The 17,179-nt window shown below is 36.7% G+C and overlaps 3 protein-coding genes across 3 annotated transcripts; 2 read left to right on the forward strand and 1 right to left on the reverse strand.

Annotated features, from left to right (window-relative positions):
* Positions 1-1,537: 1,537 nt before the first annotated feature.
* Positions 1,538-3,555, forward strand: LOC133518285 (transcription termination factor 3, mitochondrial). The gene is made up of 3 exons (XM_061851953.1): positions 1,538-2,304; positions 2,406-2,620; positions 2,811-3,555. The coding sequence occupies exons 1-3, from the start codon at positions 1,793-1,795 to the stop codon at positions 3,086-3,088; spliced, it is 1,005 nt and encodes a 334-aa protein (XP_061707937.1). The 5' UTR covers positions 1,538-1,792; the 3' UTR covers positions 3,089-3,555.
* On the reverse strand, positions 3,054-16,292 carry LOC133518284 (endoplasmic reticulum-Golgi intermediate compartment protein 3). The gene is made up of 8 exons (XM_061851952.1): positions 15,993-16,292; positions 15,762-15,920; positions 14,570-14,709; positions 14,077-14,150; positions 12,534-12,699; positions 11,100-11,289; positions 3,307-3,505; positions 3,054-3,234 (listed from the first exon to the last, which is right to left on the reverse strand). The coding sequence occupies exons 1-8, from the start codon at positions 16,084-16,086 to the stop codon at positions 3,099-3,101; spliced, it is 1,158 nt and encodes a 385-aa protein (XP_061707936.1). The 5' UTR covers positions 16,087-16,292; the 3' UTR covers positions 3,054-3,098.
* On the forward strand, positions 6,983-7,594 carry LOC133518304 (reactive oxygen species modulator 1). Its single transcript, XM_061851978.1, has 2 exons — positions 6,983-7,250; positions 7,411-7,594. The coding sequence occupies exons 1-2, from the start codon at positions 7,117-7,119 to the stop codon at positions 7,517-7,519; spliced, it is 243 nt and encodes an 80-aa protein (XP_061707962.1). The 5' UTR covers positions 6,983-7,116; the 3' UTR covers positions 7,520-7,594.
* Positions 16,293-17,179: the final 887 nt, after the last annotated feature.

Here is a 17,179-nt window from a genome sequence, read left to right on the forward strand (position 1 = left end):
CGTCGTCTCCAAAGCTTCCTCCCTATTCACATAAAAGTAATAGTACCTGGACGACCGAGCTTTGCTCGGTTATAACTCTTTTTTGTAATATGGTGGTGTATAGGTGATAATCTTAATTAAAATATTTTTATTGAATTAAACTTGTCTAAAACAATAAAAATTTAAAAATTATATATAAACTTGAACATATAAAAAAAAACAAAAGTTAGTCACCGGGCGAGATTCGAACCCGTAACACTCGTTTAGCAGTCCGCGTCTTAACCCGCTGGACCAGACGGACAGTGGCTGGCAACACGAAATTAGCGACCATATTCTGCGTTGAAAGGAAAACGCATGAAAACTCGAAAACACGCGTTTTCCCAAACATAAGACTAATCTAGATAGATTGTATACCCCCAAAAACCCCCATATACCAAATTTCAGCGAAATCGTTAGAGCCGTTTCCGAGATCACAGAAATATATACAAGAATTGCTCGTTTAAAGGTATAAGATTTATTTAAAATCTGCATAATTTGTGTATCAGATATATTTTTGGGTTACGAAAATTTGACTACATTTCGTCTTTCCGCTCCCAGCTCAAGTGGCTGCCCATCCGTCGCCGTAGAGACATCCATATACTTTCCCTTCTCTTTAATGTCCTGTTTTCTCCTTCTTCCCCTACTTACCTCTCGGAGAGATTTAAATTCTTAGCAGACGGCAGCCGGGCACCGACTCCGCTCACGCGCGAATCTCTCGCTATGTATCGCACCCCACCTCACAAACATCGATCCTATGGCAAGTCCTTCACGGTTTACTCTGTCAAATTATGAAATTCTTTACCATCTTCTCTTCGACAGTGTCAATCTGTCGCATCGCTAAAGGCGAATTTAAAAAAGTTATGGCTTTCGGACGAAACTTAATTTAAAGGATGTGTGCGGTATTGTAGTTTTTGTATATATTTGTTGTAGGTCATATACCATTGCATGTATATTGTAGGTTAAAACAAATACCTTTTCAATTTTAATTTTTTTTGCGCTACTTTGTGTACGGATGTCTACCGTCTCCAATTCTCCCTCAATTGCTCAAAGGTTAACCGGAAGAGATCCCTTAAAGGGATAAGTCGCCTTTGTACTAATGATGAGTGTTTTATTTCCTGTTTTGTTTTCATTTCTGTACAATAAAGAGTTTTACTACTACTACAAAATCGCAGCCGACTTATCCTGTTCTGGCTATACTTTATCGTATCGTCTACGGTAATGAATGACGTCGATGGTAACTACTGCAGAGGGCCTACCGCGAACCACGTTCGACGAGTTACCTCCCTATCACACTTACGTACGAATTTACAAGTGCGACAGAGAGGCAACACGTCGAACGTGGTCCGCGGTAAGCCTCTAGGTCCCCCTGTGTCGTGACGATATGTCACGTCGTTACCGTCCTCCATCCAAAATTGTATTGCCCCCGACCAAGGTCAGGGTGACAATGGACTGCGGAAGCTTGGGTTGACACGTTGACAGTCGTGTAGCACAGCCTTAACGCTATTACTACTGTCATGTTAATTAAGTGTAAAAAAAAAAGTGTCACTGTCAGTCCGAAACGTCCACTCCAAACTCCATTCATTCCAATGAATGATTATACTCTGCAATACTGCATCATTCATTGTAGATCGTATCGTAGTAAGTGGTCTTTGCCGTCTTTGTCTACTACCTAGCTATGCTGTGCATGATGATTTCAGAGTTTTATCAATAAAATCAACATCAACAACTCGTGTATCTAAGGGATCCTCAATAAGTGTTTTTTGTAATTATAGATATGTTTTCAAGAGTAGTTGAAAATGTGTTACACCGATTTGCTTGTAAATGTGTTAAAATCAAGAATTTTAGCAGTTTATTACAAACGAGATATAAGGTGTCTAATGACTCTGAAACAGAACCAAGTGCTTTAGAAAAGGCGTCACAAGATTTGTCTGAATTAACCCCATACTATCCAAAGTCTTTTAACCTAGCCGGATATGTAAATAGTTCTGAAACATTGCAGAAATTAATTCAGTTAAATGTGAATCTAAGCAAAATAGAAAGAAAACCTTACCATGCCGAAAAGCTTCTTAAATTGGACTTTGAAAGAAATATCAAAGAACACCTTTTATTTCTTAAAGATTTTGTTATTTTCGAGGAGCTCGGCAGCTTTATTACGAAGAATTCACTTATTCTTAGTGAGCCATTAGAAGACCTTAAAGTAAGGATAAATTACTTACAATCCAAATGTTTTTCGGAGAATCAAATACAGCAAATTATCACAAGAAACCCATTTTGGCTTATGTTCACGTAAGTACTGGAAAAAAATATTTACTGTACATTTAAAATTATACTTCTTATTAGATTATTTTTCGAAATATTAAACAAAAATGTTTAATGGATTTTCACAGGACAACAAGAATAGACAGAAGATTAGGATTTTTTCAAGATAAATTTTTATTACATGGTAAGGAAGTGAGATTAGTGGCATCCAAGCAGCCAAAACTAATTACCTATAGTCTTCACAATGTTAGGACTAATATGTTTGCCTTGAAAGAGGAGATGGGTTTTGATCAACATGAACTTAAGCAGTTGCTTTTGAAGAAACCAAGGCTATATATGATCAGTAAGTATAAAATCTCTACCAAATTGTTGGTTTTAATGTATTAAACATAACCATTATTAGGTTACTTGTCTCATCCATTAGTAGTTAATTCAGGATAAATTCGGATTTTTAATTATATGTATCTTGAAGTTTAATTTTTAAAATAAAAGTTAATATTGAATAAGGTTCGAATTATTTATTTTTGTTTCAGATCAGAAGACGCTTCTAGAAAGATTTAATTACATACACAACACAATGCAAGTATCTCACCAAAGGATATTGGAAGAACCAGAAGTACTATTAAGTAGGAACTTTAGAATCAAGCAGCGTCATCTATTCTTACAAAGACTTGGAAGAGCTCAGTATGACCCAAAGAAAGAAAACTATGTTCCGATTATAAAACTGGTTGAAGGTACCGATGCAGAGTTTTGTAAACAGTATGCAAAATGCAATGTTTTAGATTATAATTTATTTCTTAAAACATTATAAAATACATAGTTTAACCAGTTTTTCCTAGTAACATTTTGTTTTGAAATGCATTTACTGAATGGTACAACAGTGTATCAAATATTCCTGCCACAGTAAATACTCCTCCTACTATTGCACAGATGTTAGTTGCAAAATGACCAATAGACCTGAAAAAATTAAACACATTGATTTCATATTCCATTAACAAAGTATGTAAGAACATCTGATGTATTAATCACCTTTCTTTTTCTGTATATTTGACCATCAATGGTGACAGTTCATATGTGAAAAATGCCCCCGGCATTCCAGATTCCGAATGCACTTGGCTAGACTTCTGGTGTCTGGTTACTGAAAACTGATTTGTGTACAAAACTGTACCATCTAATTTTACATATACTGTTGGAACAATTTTTATGTAGTATTGGAACATCACAGCACCTGTAACAAAAATAAATATATATAAAAGGCTTATTAAAGTATTAAATCTACCTTTTTGTCGGACATTTTCTGTTGAGAGGGACAGAGAAAAGTATACATTATCTCTCTAGCTGTCTCTGTCGGCAGAACGTGTTCGACGACAAACACATTACCCACTTTTGCGCAATTTCTGACCCCTTAACACGACGAATGGCTTTATGTGGCAGAATGAGACAGAGACACGGATATTTGCAGCTAGTAAGGCTGCGTTTACGTGCATATATGCAGATTTACATCACCTACAAGCCTTGAGTGCCAATTACATCCACACTTTTCGGGCCTGATATCAGACCCGATTTCGTGCTCGAGCAAGAGTATTTTTCCGTTTCACCAAATATCAGCACATAGTTTACAATATTTGAAATGTAAAAAAAATATTCACATCCAAAAATATCAAACTTTGTACATTTTTGGCAATTAGATAACGATGTGCAGATATTCCGTGAAACTGAAAACGATTATCCCGCGCTTAGGGCCTACTGCCAATATAAAAAAAAAAACGAAAATCGTTATCTGCCTCCACAATTCGATTTTCGTTTCTCAGTTGTTTGTTATACGTGGAGGTAAAAAAAAACCAGCAAAAACTAGCGGTAAACCAGTGGTAACTAGTGGGAATAAACCGATTTACTACACCATTTTCTTATTTCTATTTAAAAAGCCATAATTTTTATGGTCTTCATCAGCATGTCTACTAAGCAAAAGTACTTTTCGAAAGAAATTTTATAGTGGTATTTTAAAAAACCCTTATACAATTTGAGCACTTCAATAATTCCGTCAACTCCCTTGAAGTCGCACTAGAATCTCTATATGTAATGGAGTCGCGCGCGAGATCGCAAATCATGCTAGCCGGACAGATCCTGAGAATGTAACGCCAACAAAATCGTTATCTGCCTTTTTATCGCTCTAATATTCAAAAGCGGTAATATACCTACAATACAATCATAATATCTAATTATAAACATATTTAGTCGCTTGCTATGTCGTGATGATAAATCACGTCATGCTCTCCAACAACACCACATTGCGTTTTGGCATTTTTTTTATACGAGGATTTAGTACACAATTGGTACCGATTTTTTTTTACCTCTAATACATTGCGAATACAACCCAAATGAAGGTGGGTTTTTTATTTTTTTTATGACGATAGGCAAGCGTTTAACCACGATCTCACCTGATGGTAAGTGATGATGCGGTCTACGGTGGAGCACGCTTACCTATGAGATACCTATTTACCCTAGCCTTGAAGAGACCCAGATTGTACTCATGCGGAAACACAGACTCGGGCAGGGCATTCCACTCCTTGGCAGTTCGCATAAATAAACTCCAGATGGGATCCCATTGAAGTAATTTTTCTTTGCGATATTGACGAGTTCGGAATTTATACTGTTACTACGATTTTGTAACTTTCATGAGCATTCTTTTCGTATTACTTTTACCTATGCTTATTTTAGGCCTTGATACTACGATATAACCAATGCAGACAGGTGGTTTTATTTGCAAGTTTCCTGGCAACTACGAGGTATTGAACTAGAGTAAATTTACTTATTTTTGAATAAAATCATGAGTACAAAATATTTCAGCTTTTTATTTGATAGAGACGTTGGAGCCTATGTTAGAATCCAGTAGGCGTGGCAGGAGAGATGCTCTACACCAACCCCAACTTATTGGCTTGTACTCATATAATATAGAGGTACAGTTTTTTTTCAGGTAAGTACAAATTCAGTACCAATTGTGTACTAAATAATCATATAAAAAAAATGCCAAACGCAATGTGGGTTTGCTGGAGAGCATGACGTGATAAATCGTGCCGGCGGTTCATATGGCCTATGGCTAAGGGGAGGGGAAGGGGCATACATTTGGTTAGAAATGTTGTTCTATAGGGGGACGACGCCCATAGTATCGGTCATAATCAGCGAGCCAAATTGAGGTTTGCGTTTGAGACAATTTAATCAAATTGGCGAAAAATTATTCCCGTCTGGATTGGCCCTTAAGGGCTAGCACGCACGAGCAACTTTTGTCTTCTCACCAACATTTGAATGATGCGCACACGAGAGCCAAAGCGACGCAACTTTTTCTTTGTTGTCTTTAAAATCCGAAGGCGACAGCATAAAAAGCTATATTGGGTGCATCTATTATGGAGTAATGGACTGACACTAGGAAAATTTTATACAATTTTTATGAAATTGAGAGGAAATCCAATAAAGACGTGGTGGTGCGGCGGTTGATTGGTAATTGGCCGACCGGTAACTTTTTTTACACCGCGCGCGCACTTGCATTGAAGCCAATAGAGAAGGCGACAGTTGTGTCGGACAAAAAAGTCTGCCGGTTGTCGTGTCGCTATATGCGCGCACTTTCATATTAACCCATAGACTTCATATGAGAGATAAAATTGTTGCGGAGACAAAAGTTGCTCGTACGCGCTAGTCCTAACCTAACTCACGCTCTAACTCTATTAACGTAACTATTTTTTTTATTTAGCAACACAAACGTGGCAAGTAACAAAAATTCGCTGTCAGACTCAGACTGTCAGGCTGACGCAACTAGGAACAAAAAAAGTTTTGTATGGAGTTTGTTTCGCAAATCTTTGCCAACGAAGAAAAAGAAAACGTCAGTGCTAATTATTCTGTCAAGTTTACATCAACTGTCAGCTTAATTGTTTTGTTTGTTAAGAAGACTTCAAAGTTTTGTTCGGGTATTTCGTGCAATTTCTTTTTTATTTAGCGAAAAAATCGCAATAGTGAACCGTGATCAGAGTAAAGAGCGAGTCTGTTACAATGCCACCGAGAAAACGGTTTACTAAGTGTGAAATCAAAGCGAAGCCAGCCACTAGAGAAAATCACGAAAAAAGGGATTTTTTGGCGAAATTACCCTTGGATGAAGACCGGTTAGTATTGCTTTAGATTGGTTTGGCCTTATTCATTATAAATTTGATATTTTATATTCTATTTAGTTGTCAACTAGGGATGTACTAAAACTATCGATAACTGTATGTTTATTTGTATATCAGTGTAAATAATTAAATAAAAGATGTGAAATTTTCTATGACCTTGCAAAGTGCTACTTTGATCCTTCTTAGTGGTGAAGAAAGAGCCCCTTACCAACAAGGTGTTGTAAAAAAAAAATCGAGTCCACATTAAGCCCGACCACGTATTAGTCCACTCATAGAACTATCCACTATTTAACATACAACTTAAATGTGGAATCGATCCTAACCTGTTTTCAAGTACAAAATTTGTAGACAGGAGTCTGTGTTTCAACCCTCCCCATTTTATCGATATCAATAAGAAACGCAAGCGTGTAGCGTACTACACTATTTAAATCGCTTATGTTGGTACTATAGTTCTTTGACAGTTCTTTGTCGTACATTTTGGTAATGATTTGCGAAACAAACTGGTTCCACTCGCTAGTATGGGAGTCCCGTCTCTTAAAACGTAGTGGTTATATGCTCTTTGCTGTCTGTGTCTGTCACTTGACCTGTCAAATGAATCTGAAACTCATTTCAGGAATACGAGATTAGTTTATTTCTTAATAAAACTGAGATTTGATATTCAGACGTATAAACCTCATTAACGATGCCTGCTGTACCCGGGGGCATGTATGGGCACCAAGGGCCTTCTTGTTTCGACAAAATGAAAATGGGTTTCATGATCGGATTTTGCGTTGGTATGGCTAGCGGTGGACTATTTGGTGGATTTACGGCGTTAAGGTTAGAACTTTGTATTTACACAATTCTCCGTTTTATCTTTAAAAATTGGCAATAACAATCGATTTCTGAACATAAAATAAAGTTTATTTTTTGTAGGATAGTCTGCATTTGAAAATGGTATTTTCTGTAAGTATTCATTATGATTATTTTACTTTTGTAGGTATGGTGCAAGAGGGCGAGAATTAGTGCACTCAGTGGGAAAAGTAATGCTGCAAGGAGGTGGAACATTTGGTACATTTATGGCTATTGGAACTGGAATTCGCTGTTGATTCGGAGAATATCTTAGTGTATTTTGTAGTTACATAATTATTGTTACATTCGTTTTAATACATAACTAGAATAAGCCTCATTTTTTTATTGATTTGAACTCTTGGATTTTTAGAGTGAATTATAATCATTGTCTATTATTAAACTTAAATATGTACAAAACGTTTCTGGCAGAATCTTCTGATCTTATATTATACTAAGTACCATATATTGATGCAAAATGTTATGTTGAAATCAAATGAATACCAATATAAGCAATTTATTAATGTTTAATACTATAGAATGTTAGTTATGCTTCCTTTAAAGAAAGTGGAATGAAATGAAAGGTTCCTGCCAGAATTAATACTTTACATTGGCTATAACCAGTGTTGGCTGAATGTAAATAAGAATTGACCATTACAAATTGAATTGTAAACCATAACAGACAGTTACAGTTTACGGTTAAATTTGTAATGGTTAATTCTAATGAGGCGGGTCCACACAGAGTGAGCGAGCGAGCATGTACGTGTGAGGAAATTTCCTCACGCACAAACCGGCCAGTGTAGACGTGCATCGGCGATGCTGTTTGACTTGTTTCAGTATGTTCTAGTGTACAGCGGCGAGGCGGCGCGCTTTGGCAAGGAAAACGCACGCCGTACACTGGAACGTACTGAAACAAGTCAAACAGCATCGCTGGCCGTTTTGTGCGTGAGGAAGTTGCCTCGCGCGTATGCTCGCTCTGTGTGGACCCGGCTATTAACATTCGGCCAACACTAGCTATAACACCTTACTGCAATGTCGAAGGTAATAGTTACAATCAAATTGTATTCTACTATTTTAACCCATAGGTGTATGAAGAATCAATAATGATACTGAAACAAGTCAAACAGCGTCGCGAGGAAATTCTCTCGGGCGGCAAACGGCTCATGTAAACTTGCCTCGGCCGAGGCAGCACGCGTGTTACCCTCGGCAGAGCATGCTGCCTCGGCCAAGGCACGTCTACATTGGCCATTTGCCGCGTGAGGAAATTTCATTAAGTTAATGGAAGCTATTATAAACGACGAAATAAAGCTATTCCTAGATAGGAATCACATAATTGTCGACCAACAACATTGTTTTATGAAAAGAAGATCCACCGTCACTAACCTACTAGCATGTGTCAGGGTCTGGTCTAGCCATCTGGATAACGCAGAACTAATCGATGTGATATACCTGGACTATTTTTTTTTTTTAGCTTTTGACAGAGTACCCTATCGTAGACTCCCGGCCTAACTCGAGCGCTTTGGCATAAGAGGAAAGCTTCTACAATGGATAGAATAGTTTCTAAATGACAGAAAATAATGTGAATCGCTGACAGTGTTTCTGACGAATTTGATGTTTGGACCGACGTCCCACAGGGGTCAGTGATCTCAACCACCATGTTCAGCATATATGTTACCGACTTACAAACCACCATTGAATTCAACTTCAGCTCCTTTGCAGATGACTCCAAGCTGTTTGTAAACCCTATGATAGACCACAGCAAACTACAGTCAGACCTGAACCGAATTAGGGACTGGTGCCTAGACTGGCTTATAAACCTCAACGAATCAAAATGCACAGTCCTCCACATGCACAAGAAAAACCCTAAGTTGTACTACTAGTACTTTAAACAATGTACAGTTAGCAGGAGCCACGACCCAACAAGACCTGGGAGTCATTATATCCAACGATCTCAAGTGGGAACCCGTATTTACCCATATTTCAAAAATGGTAAAAAAAGGCCAACACTATACTCTACATAATTAGAAGAGCCTTTCGTATTCTCACCATCGAAACGATGATAAAAATATATAAGACCTACATAAGACCAATTCTGGAATATGGTTTTCAGATATGGAAACCATACTTCAATAAAGATATTGATATGATCGAGCGAGTGCAGCGTAGATTTTGTATTATATATGTTACAGTTGTCAAATATACATCAATTATTTATAAAATGAAACAGAATAGCCAGTTGCACAAACTATTTGATACACTGATTAAAGAAACTGACTGTAAGGTCAGATCGAGAACGCTTTTTTTGTCTCGGCCGAAACAGAGACCGAGATTCAATGGGATTCCCGGCCGAGACCGAGAATTTATAAAACAAAAAAAGACAAAATTTGCATAAAATAGTACATTACGATACAAGTGCGAAAAATAGGAAATTCGAAACGAGTGGCGATAAATTAAAACACGACCGAAGGGAGTATTTCGGTTTCGTAGCCACTAATCATTATACTCGTATCATGCTTAATACGCAACGTCTCGGTCCCGAAACCAAAATAATTTAAAAAAACCGGCCAAGAGCATGTCGGGCCACGCTCAGTGTAGGGTTCCGTAGTTACTCTTCCGTCACAATAAGCTAAACTGGAGCTTAAAGTATAGTAAATTGTTAACCAAGGGATGAAACGGTACCTTTCACGCGAGTTAAACAAATAGGCAAATTTGCATAAACATGTACCTAATTAAAGTAAGTCTTTTTACTATGAAGAGGAAACTTTTTGCGATAACTCAAAAACAGCTAAACTGGTCATGTCCGCTATAGTTTTCATTTAATGTCTTTCTTAAGCTCTACTTCCACGATTTTTTTCATATTTTTTGGACCTATGGTTCAAAAGTTAGAGGGGGGGGGGGGGGACACTTATTTTTTCGGAGCGATTATCTCCGAATATATTCACTTTATCAAAAAATGTTTGTTGAAGACCCCTATTAGTTTTGAAATACCTTTCCAACGATACCCCACACTGTAGGATTGAAGCAAAAAAAAATCACCACCACTTTACGTATAGGGGAGGTACCCTAAAAAAGTTTAAATTTTTAGATTTTATTGTACGACTTTGTCGGCTTTATTGATTTATATATGCATGCCGAATTTCAGCTTTCTAGTACTAATGACCACGGAGCAAAGCCTCGGACAGACAGACAGACGGACATGGCAAAACTATAAGGGTTCCTAGTTGACTACGGAACCCTAAAAATGTTTTTATAAATACAAATGAGTTTGGTTCATACTTCTTTATCCCCACCTTTTTTAGCACATAGCTTTTAGTCTTGTTAATATTTGTACAAAATTTGAAATTCGTCACTTTCATAGTTTAGGAAAAAATAATTAAAACAGTTTTGGGGTCAATCGGGTGTTTTTCACCCCCAGGGGGTAACAGAGGGATGAAACTTTGTGCAGAGTATAACCTCCCCAAAAGGCATCGTTTGATTACAGTTTCGGCCCAAAATCGCTGGGAGCAATTTTTCCTAGGCTATCCTGCTACACCCTTTGAACCAAGAAATTGTCTTACATTTTACGCATCTTACTTATGTATCTTTTCCGACGGGTTTATCAATATACACTTGGCGCCTACAGTAAACTATGTACTTACAGTCAGAGTCACTAGGAACAGTAGGTATTCTAAGATAAAAATAATTTAGTTTTCCTAATATAAATGCACCATATTCATATGACATGTTTGAACTTTGAACAGACACAGTGATGGCTAGAAATAGCTGTAGCCTACTAGGTTAAAATCATTTTTTTTACTGTGTTTGATCTCTATCAATAGTGATTATAATTCATATCCTTACCTTCCTTTGCTAAACCTATCACACCATCTAATGGGGCAGTATTAGCACTTTTTATATCTGTTCCAAAAGACAGATGTTGAATGATGTGGGTTGTATTGAACACTGAAGAAGAATATGGTTGTACATCATGGACATGGACATGATTGATTGTGAAACTTTTTCCTGGAGCTATGTGAAAACTTCCACCAACCTAAAAAAGAAAAAAATAAAATATAAAATTCGGAAGGTATTTCAGACATTCATAACATAAAGCATATAGACGGTTGTGGGCATGCATTTTGTTACATAGCAATATCTTAGGCCGGGGTTGTTTTCACCCGCCGCCCGCGGCCGACAGCGGCGAAAACAACCACTCCCGAGCATTCTCGAACATACCATTCAGACGCCGCGGGCGGCGGGTGAAAACGACCCCGGCCTTAATCACATACTGGTGCGGCGTGCGGATACGTATCAATGTGATAACCGCACAACGAAGATAAACACGCTAAGCTTAACGCAGATGGTGTTGCAATCGTTTATAATAGTATTTTATGCAACAGTTGTATAAGAAGGGTCAAAAAAGGCGAGTGGCGTGAGTTACAATGTGAGCCGGAGCCGAAGGCGTAGGCGAACATTGTAAAGGAATACGCCACGAGAATTTTTTGACCTACTTATACAACGTTGCATACAATATTTTTCCTACGAGTCAACAAAAATAAATCTTAATTTAGGTAAACAAATTACAGCAAAAGTATATAGCCAAGACGCGCGAGCATACACCTTTTTACGCGCCCGGCCCGCCCCGGGCCGCGGCCGGCCGGTCAGCGACACCTCCTCGTAACTCATGAGGCCCTGGTACTTGCTACTTCCTAAATTAATTTTTTGGACAGTTTTTTCTCAATTTTGGCCACCGTAGCCTACGGAGACTAACAAGCAACGCTAAGCGATCTTCGTAGTCTATGGGTGTTGCTATATTACGGGTGTCACATGCGTGTTTCTGACTTATGAAGTAATTATTTTTACTATGCAACCAAATGAATATTTTGTAAGTTGGCATCAATGCACTTAGTTTAAAACTGTATTCGTTTTGGTTTTGTTAGGTTGGTAGCCATTAATCGCAGTAACATTATAGCTTATAAAAGCACAAGAGCTATTATGAGGAATAGACAATATAGACTTTTCTTGAAATCTTTTATGTATGTTCTTATATTCGTGTTAATGAATGCATAAATGACAGATAACAGTAGAGGAGTAGGAAAAAACATGTTCTGCTGAATGATATGCCAAATCAAAAGACACTAACTATGAGAATAGGCTACTATTGTTTGGTGCCAAGACAGATGGAAACATTATAATCATATTTGCAAAAGTGGGTTTTTAATCAAATTTGCAAATTATATTTTTTACGCTGCTGCATTTTACTCTTATTATACAGTGCTAAGATTGAGAACATACCCTGTTTACTTCCAAGTAGCCATAAATCTGACACCCTTCTTTGAGAGCCATATTGGTTTTTTCAACAGATTCATCATCTTTACATTGCTCAATAGTGGATAAATCTGGCAAAGCCCATCTTCTTAACTTATATGCTTCTTTAACATCATCACAGGTGTTGCAGCATCTGCAAATGGTTTTTTTTAAATGAACTGCCAACAAATGTCAAAGCAGAATAAAGCTTTGTATTTTTGTAATAAGTAAATAAATAAATATTATAGGACATTACTACACAAATTGACTAAGTCCCACCGTAAGCTCAATAAGGCTTGTGTTGAGGGTTCTTAAACAACGATATATGTAATATATAAATACTTAAAAAACACCCATGACTCAGGAACAAATATCCATGCTCATCACACGAATAAATGCCCTTACCAGGATTTAATTCATCGGCTTCATAGGCAGGGTCACTACCCACTAGGCCAGACAGGTCGTCAAGTATAATGCACTAAATTGTGAGAATCAGAATGGCGGGTGTACCTAAATAAAAATAAATGAAAAGCATACCATATTTTTGTACTTAATTTGTACTATTTAAGTACCTAATACCCGTAATAAAGTACACCCGCCATTCTGACTGTCAGGATGGCGGGTGTACTGTTTTTTGGTGATAACTGTAAGTACCGTGAGGTACAATTTTTTTAAAGGAGGTACTAAATAGTACAAATTAGGTACAAAAATATGGTGTGGTTTTCATTTAATTTTATTTAGGTACAGTCAGCGTCAAATACTTCGTAGCAGTCAAAGTGGCCAAATAGTTCGGTACACCATACTAAATATATGGCGTACCGAACTATTTGGCTACTTTGACTGCTACGAAGTATTTGACGCTGACTGTACACCCGCCATTCTAACTCTCACACTAAATTAGTCTGGAGCTCATACAAATACATACATACTTGCAAGAAAATACTTGCCAATAAAGCTCAGTTAATTTACGATAATGTCAAGAATACCTTATAAAATATGGATATACAATCCATGGCAAAAAAAGATAGGTATGTACTTCAAACTGATAATCTTTAGTGGTTTGATTTTTTAATTTTACTAAAGATGAGAGTGAAAAAAATTGTGAATATATTTTTTGAAGCTAACCTAACTCTTAAAATAATTCAGTAATCGAAAAAAGTCAAACAAAGGGGCATAGCTGTAATTAATATACATAAAATTGTGACATTAGCTATGAAAAGGGACCTTAATGTCGGTGGCGCTTACGCCATTATAAACGTTGCTCCCATATTATAATCAACGCCGCGCTACGCAGTGCGGCGTAAGCACCATCGACAATAGGGTCCCTTTTCATAGATAATGTCACAATTGTGTAAAACTATTGTTTTCCAGATATGAACATGGGGACTATGTTTGTATGGTGAAGTGGTCACGTACTTTCCTCTTAAAATATTATTGGCATCAATTTCATGAACTATCTAGGGATAAAAGTGTTTTGACCTCATATATTTTGGTTATTGTATGTTTTGACCCAAGGTAAATAGTTACTTACTGATTTTCCCTTAATGCAGCTCCATAGCAACTTCCACAAGTGACTATGGCCACTTCCGAGGCATTTTTCTTTACCTGAAAATAAAAAGAAACAGGAACCTGTTGAAGAACAGTTATACTCGATAGGAATCAAAATGACCCAAATATGACCCTTTTCATTGTAGCTGAGTGTAGTTCTAGGTACTTACCTTGGTTTGGGTTACTAGAGTTTCAGGTAATCCTAAAATTAATTATATATTTATGTACAGGCTTTTTAGCAAAAGGTAAATTTACATGGATTGTCTATAAGCCACTATTGCAAAAAAGAAAGGGAACTAGTTACCACCAAGTTGTTACCAGTGGTAACTAGTGGGAATTTTTTTCCTGCCTAAAACTAATTAAATGGATAACATAAAAGCCTTAACTTATTCATTTCACATCAATTCTTCTATTCCTGTTATTCAGTATAAAGCCAATTTTCAAAATGATTACACAAGACTTTCTAAAACACTTACAGCACTTGTGGAAGATATGAATTCTTCTTTCTGTGGCTCTTCCATGGGTGTTCCATTTAAATCCAGTCTCCTCTTGTGTATGTTGTGATCCATCTGCAGGTGTTGCTCTCCAGAAGAATCCATTGCATCCAGAACTAAATCTGAAATATGTGTATAACAATGTTAAATAAGAAAGTTCTCTTTGGAGTTTTAGAGCTTCAATAAGATGCATCTCAAGTGTTGATAGCAATCAAATATAATTGCTAACATAAGTTTCTCATTTTAATGACATTCTGTATTCAGGCATATTGCCTTCATAGGTATACATCAGAGTAACAAATAATATTTGCTTTGCTTACTTAATCATTAACCTGGCCAAATCTGGCTTTCCCAAATTTCAAACATTAAGACCTAAGACAGCAGTACTGGACAGGTTACATAGTGGCAGAGACACAAACTGTGTCCCTTCTGTATGGGAAACTATAAGGGTTGTAACAAAGAGTAAGTCTTAGAGACAACTTTAGAGAGATTTATTGACCAAGCATTAGTAAAAGGTCTCCCTTTCAGCTTGTTGACCAAGATCACCTTTTCACCCTGGGGCAAAACTACTTTTCTATGTCCAGATGTTCTCCTCTAGAGGCTCAAATTCTCAACTTGATTCTTGTGGGATCAATAGAATTTTTTTTTGATCCTGTTTTTGGGTTTTTTTTAATGGCAGTGCCGTATGTTTTTTAAGTTTTAAGCTATGCTCATGAGCAGGCATAGGAATCCGTGGGGCAAAATTTTGTTTGACAAGTAGGGAGTTCCTGTATCGATAAACTCAACTATCCATGCTAGTTCTATATACTAGTGATCACTCAAGGGTTTGCTTATAAAAATATGTTTTTATTAAGAGTAAAAAAAAGACAATTTTATAATCTTACTTATCCCAATTTTTTTCTTCGTGAATGTCCTTATTTTTTTTTACTGTTAATAAAAACATATTTTTACAAGCAAACCCTTGAGTGATCATTAGTATATAGAACTAGAATCGATAGTCAAGTTTATCGATACAGGAATTCCCTATTTGTCAAACAATTTTGCCCCACGGATTCCTAGGTCTGCTCATGAGGGCTACAGCGCATATAGCCACTAATTCTAATATGAGTAGGTTGCAAGAATAAGAAAAATGCATCAATGTTATTTAAAAATAATATTTACAATGTATACTTACAGCTGCATGAAATGGAGGGAACAACAATATCTAAGTTAATTCTCAACTTATGGCCTCTTGAAGTATCCACGAACAGCTCTTCTGACACATTGGGCGACATATACGTGTGCAACTCGTACAGAAAGAGAAGAATCATTACAAGAGCGCCGGTAACAGTAACTACAAAGAAAAACCACGTCACTTACTAGAAGGTATAAGTTATAAAAAACAACAAATTGTTTGTACAATTACTTGCGGCTCCTGTTGCAGTTTTGACTCTGAAGTCTTCTAATGTTTTTGCGTAAGCATCAAGTTGTTTAAATCTATCAATTAGCGGTGTAGACATTTTAGATGTGTTATTTACGCCTCTGTCTAAACATATACTTTATAAACGATCACTTAATTTTATTATTGTTTATACTTGTAGTGTTACAAGAATAGTATAGGGCTTTTGACTGAATTATACATTTGACAACAATAAGGTACTAGCTCCAAAAGTTGTATCGCAAAACATAGCGGAATGGATGGGTGTCACCAAAGAGCATATAATCACTACGTTTTAAGAGACGGGACTTCCATACTAGCGAGTGGAATCCCTTTATTTCGCAAATCATTACCAAAATGTACGACAAAGAACTGTCAAAGAACCATAGTACCAACATAAGCAATTTAAATAGTGTAGTACGCTACACGCTTGCGGTTCTTATCGATATCGATAAAATGGGGAGGGTTGAAATATAGACTCTTGTCTACAAATTTTGTACTTGAAATCAAGTTAGGATCGAGTCCACATTTAAGTTGTATGTTATATAGTGGATAATAGTTCTATGAGTGGACTAATACGTGGTCGAGCCTAATGTGGACTCGATTTTTTTTTACAACACCTTGTTGTTCTTCACCACTAGGAAGGATCAAAGTAGCACTTTTTTCCCTACTAGGCGGGATCACTTTTTTTCCTCTTTTTGCATACTTCTTAGGTTAAATTATTTTATTTTATTACCATTAATTAAATGTATTTATTTAGTTATTTGTACCATAATAATTTCCTCATAGGTGATGTGAAAAGCAGTATGTAAATTTATCACGTGGTAGCAAAAATATTTCCACCTTAAGGTGGTATTCCACCTATCCAATTTCTTGGTCCAATGTCATTGCGTCTCACTCTGTCATTAATCAAAATGTGAGACGCAATACACATTGGACAAAGAAATTGCATAGGTGGAATACCACCCATAGGCGTTAACACTTTTGAATCCCTCACTACGCTAGGATTCTATTTTGGAATACCTCGTTACACTCAGAATGTAATTATAAAATCCTTCACTATTTTTTTCTTAATTTTTTTTATTAAAAGCACTTTTTCAAAATGATCTGCAGATACATGTTTCAATAAATGTAACTTTTCTATGGGAAGATGTATCAGGTCTTCGTTCCCAACA

This window comes from Cydia pomonella, chromosome 5 (assembly GCF_033807575.1).
Source record: "Cydia pomonella isolate Wapato2018A chromosome 5, ilCydPomo1, whole genome shotgun sequence".
Taxonomy (NCBI): Eukaryota; Metazoa; Arthropoda; class Insecta; order Lepidoptera; family Tortricidae; genus Cydia; species Cydia pomonella.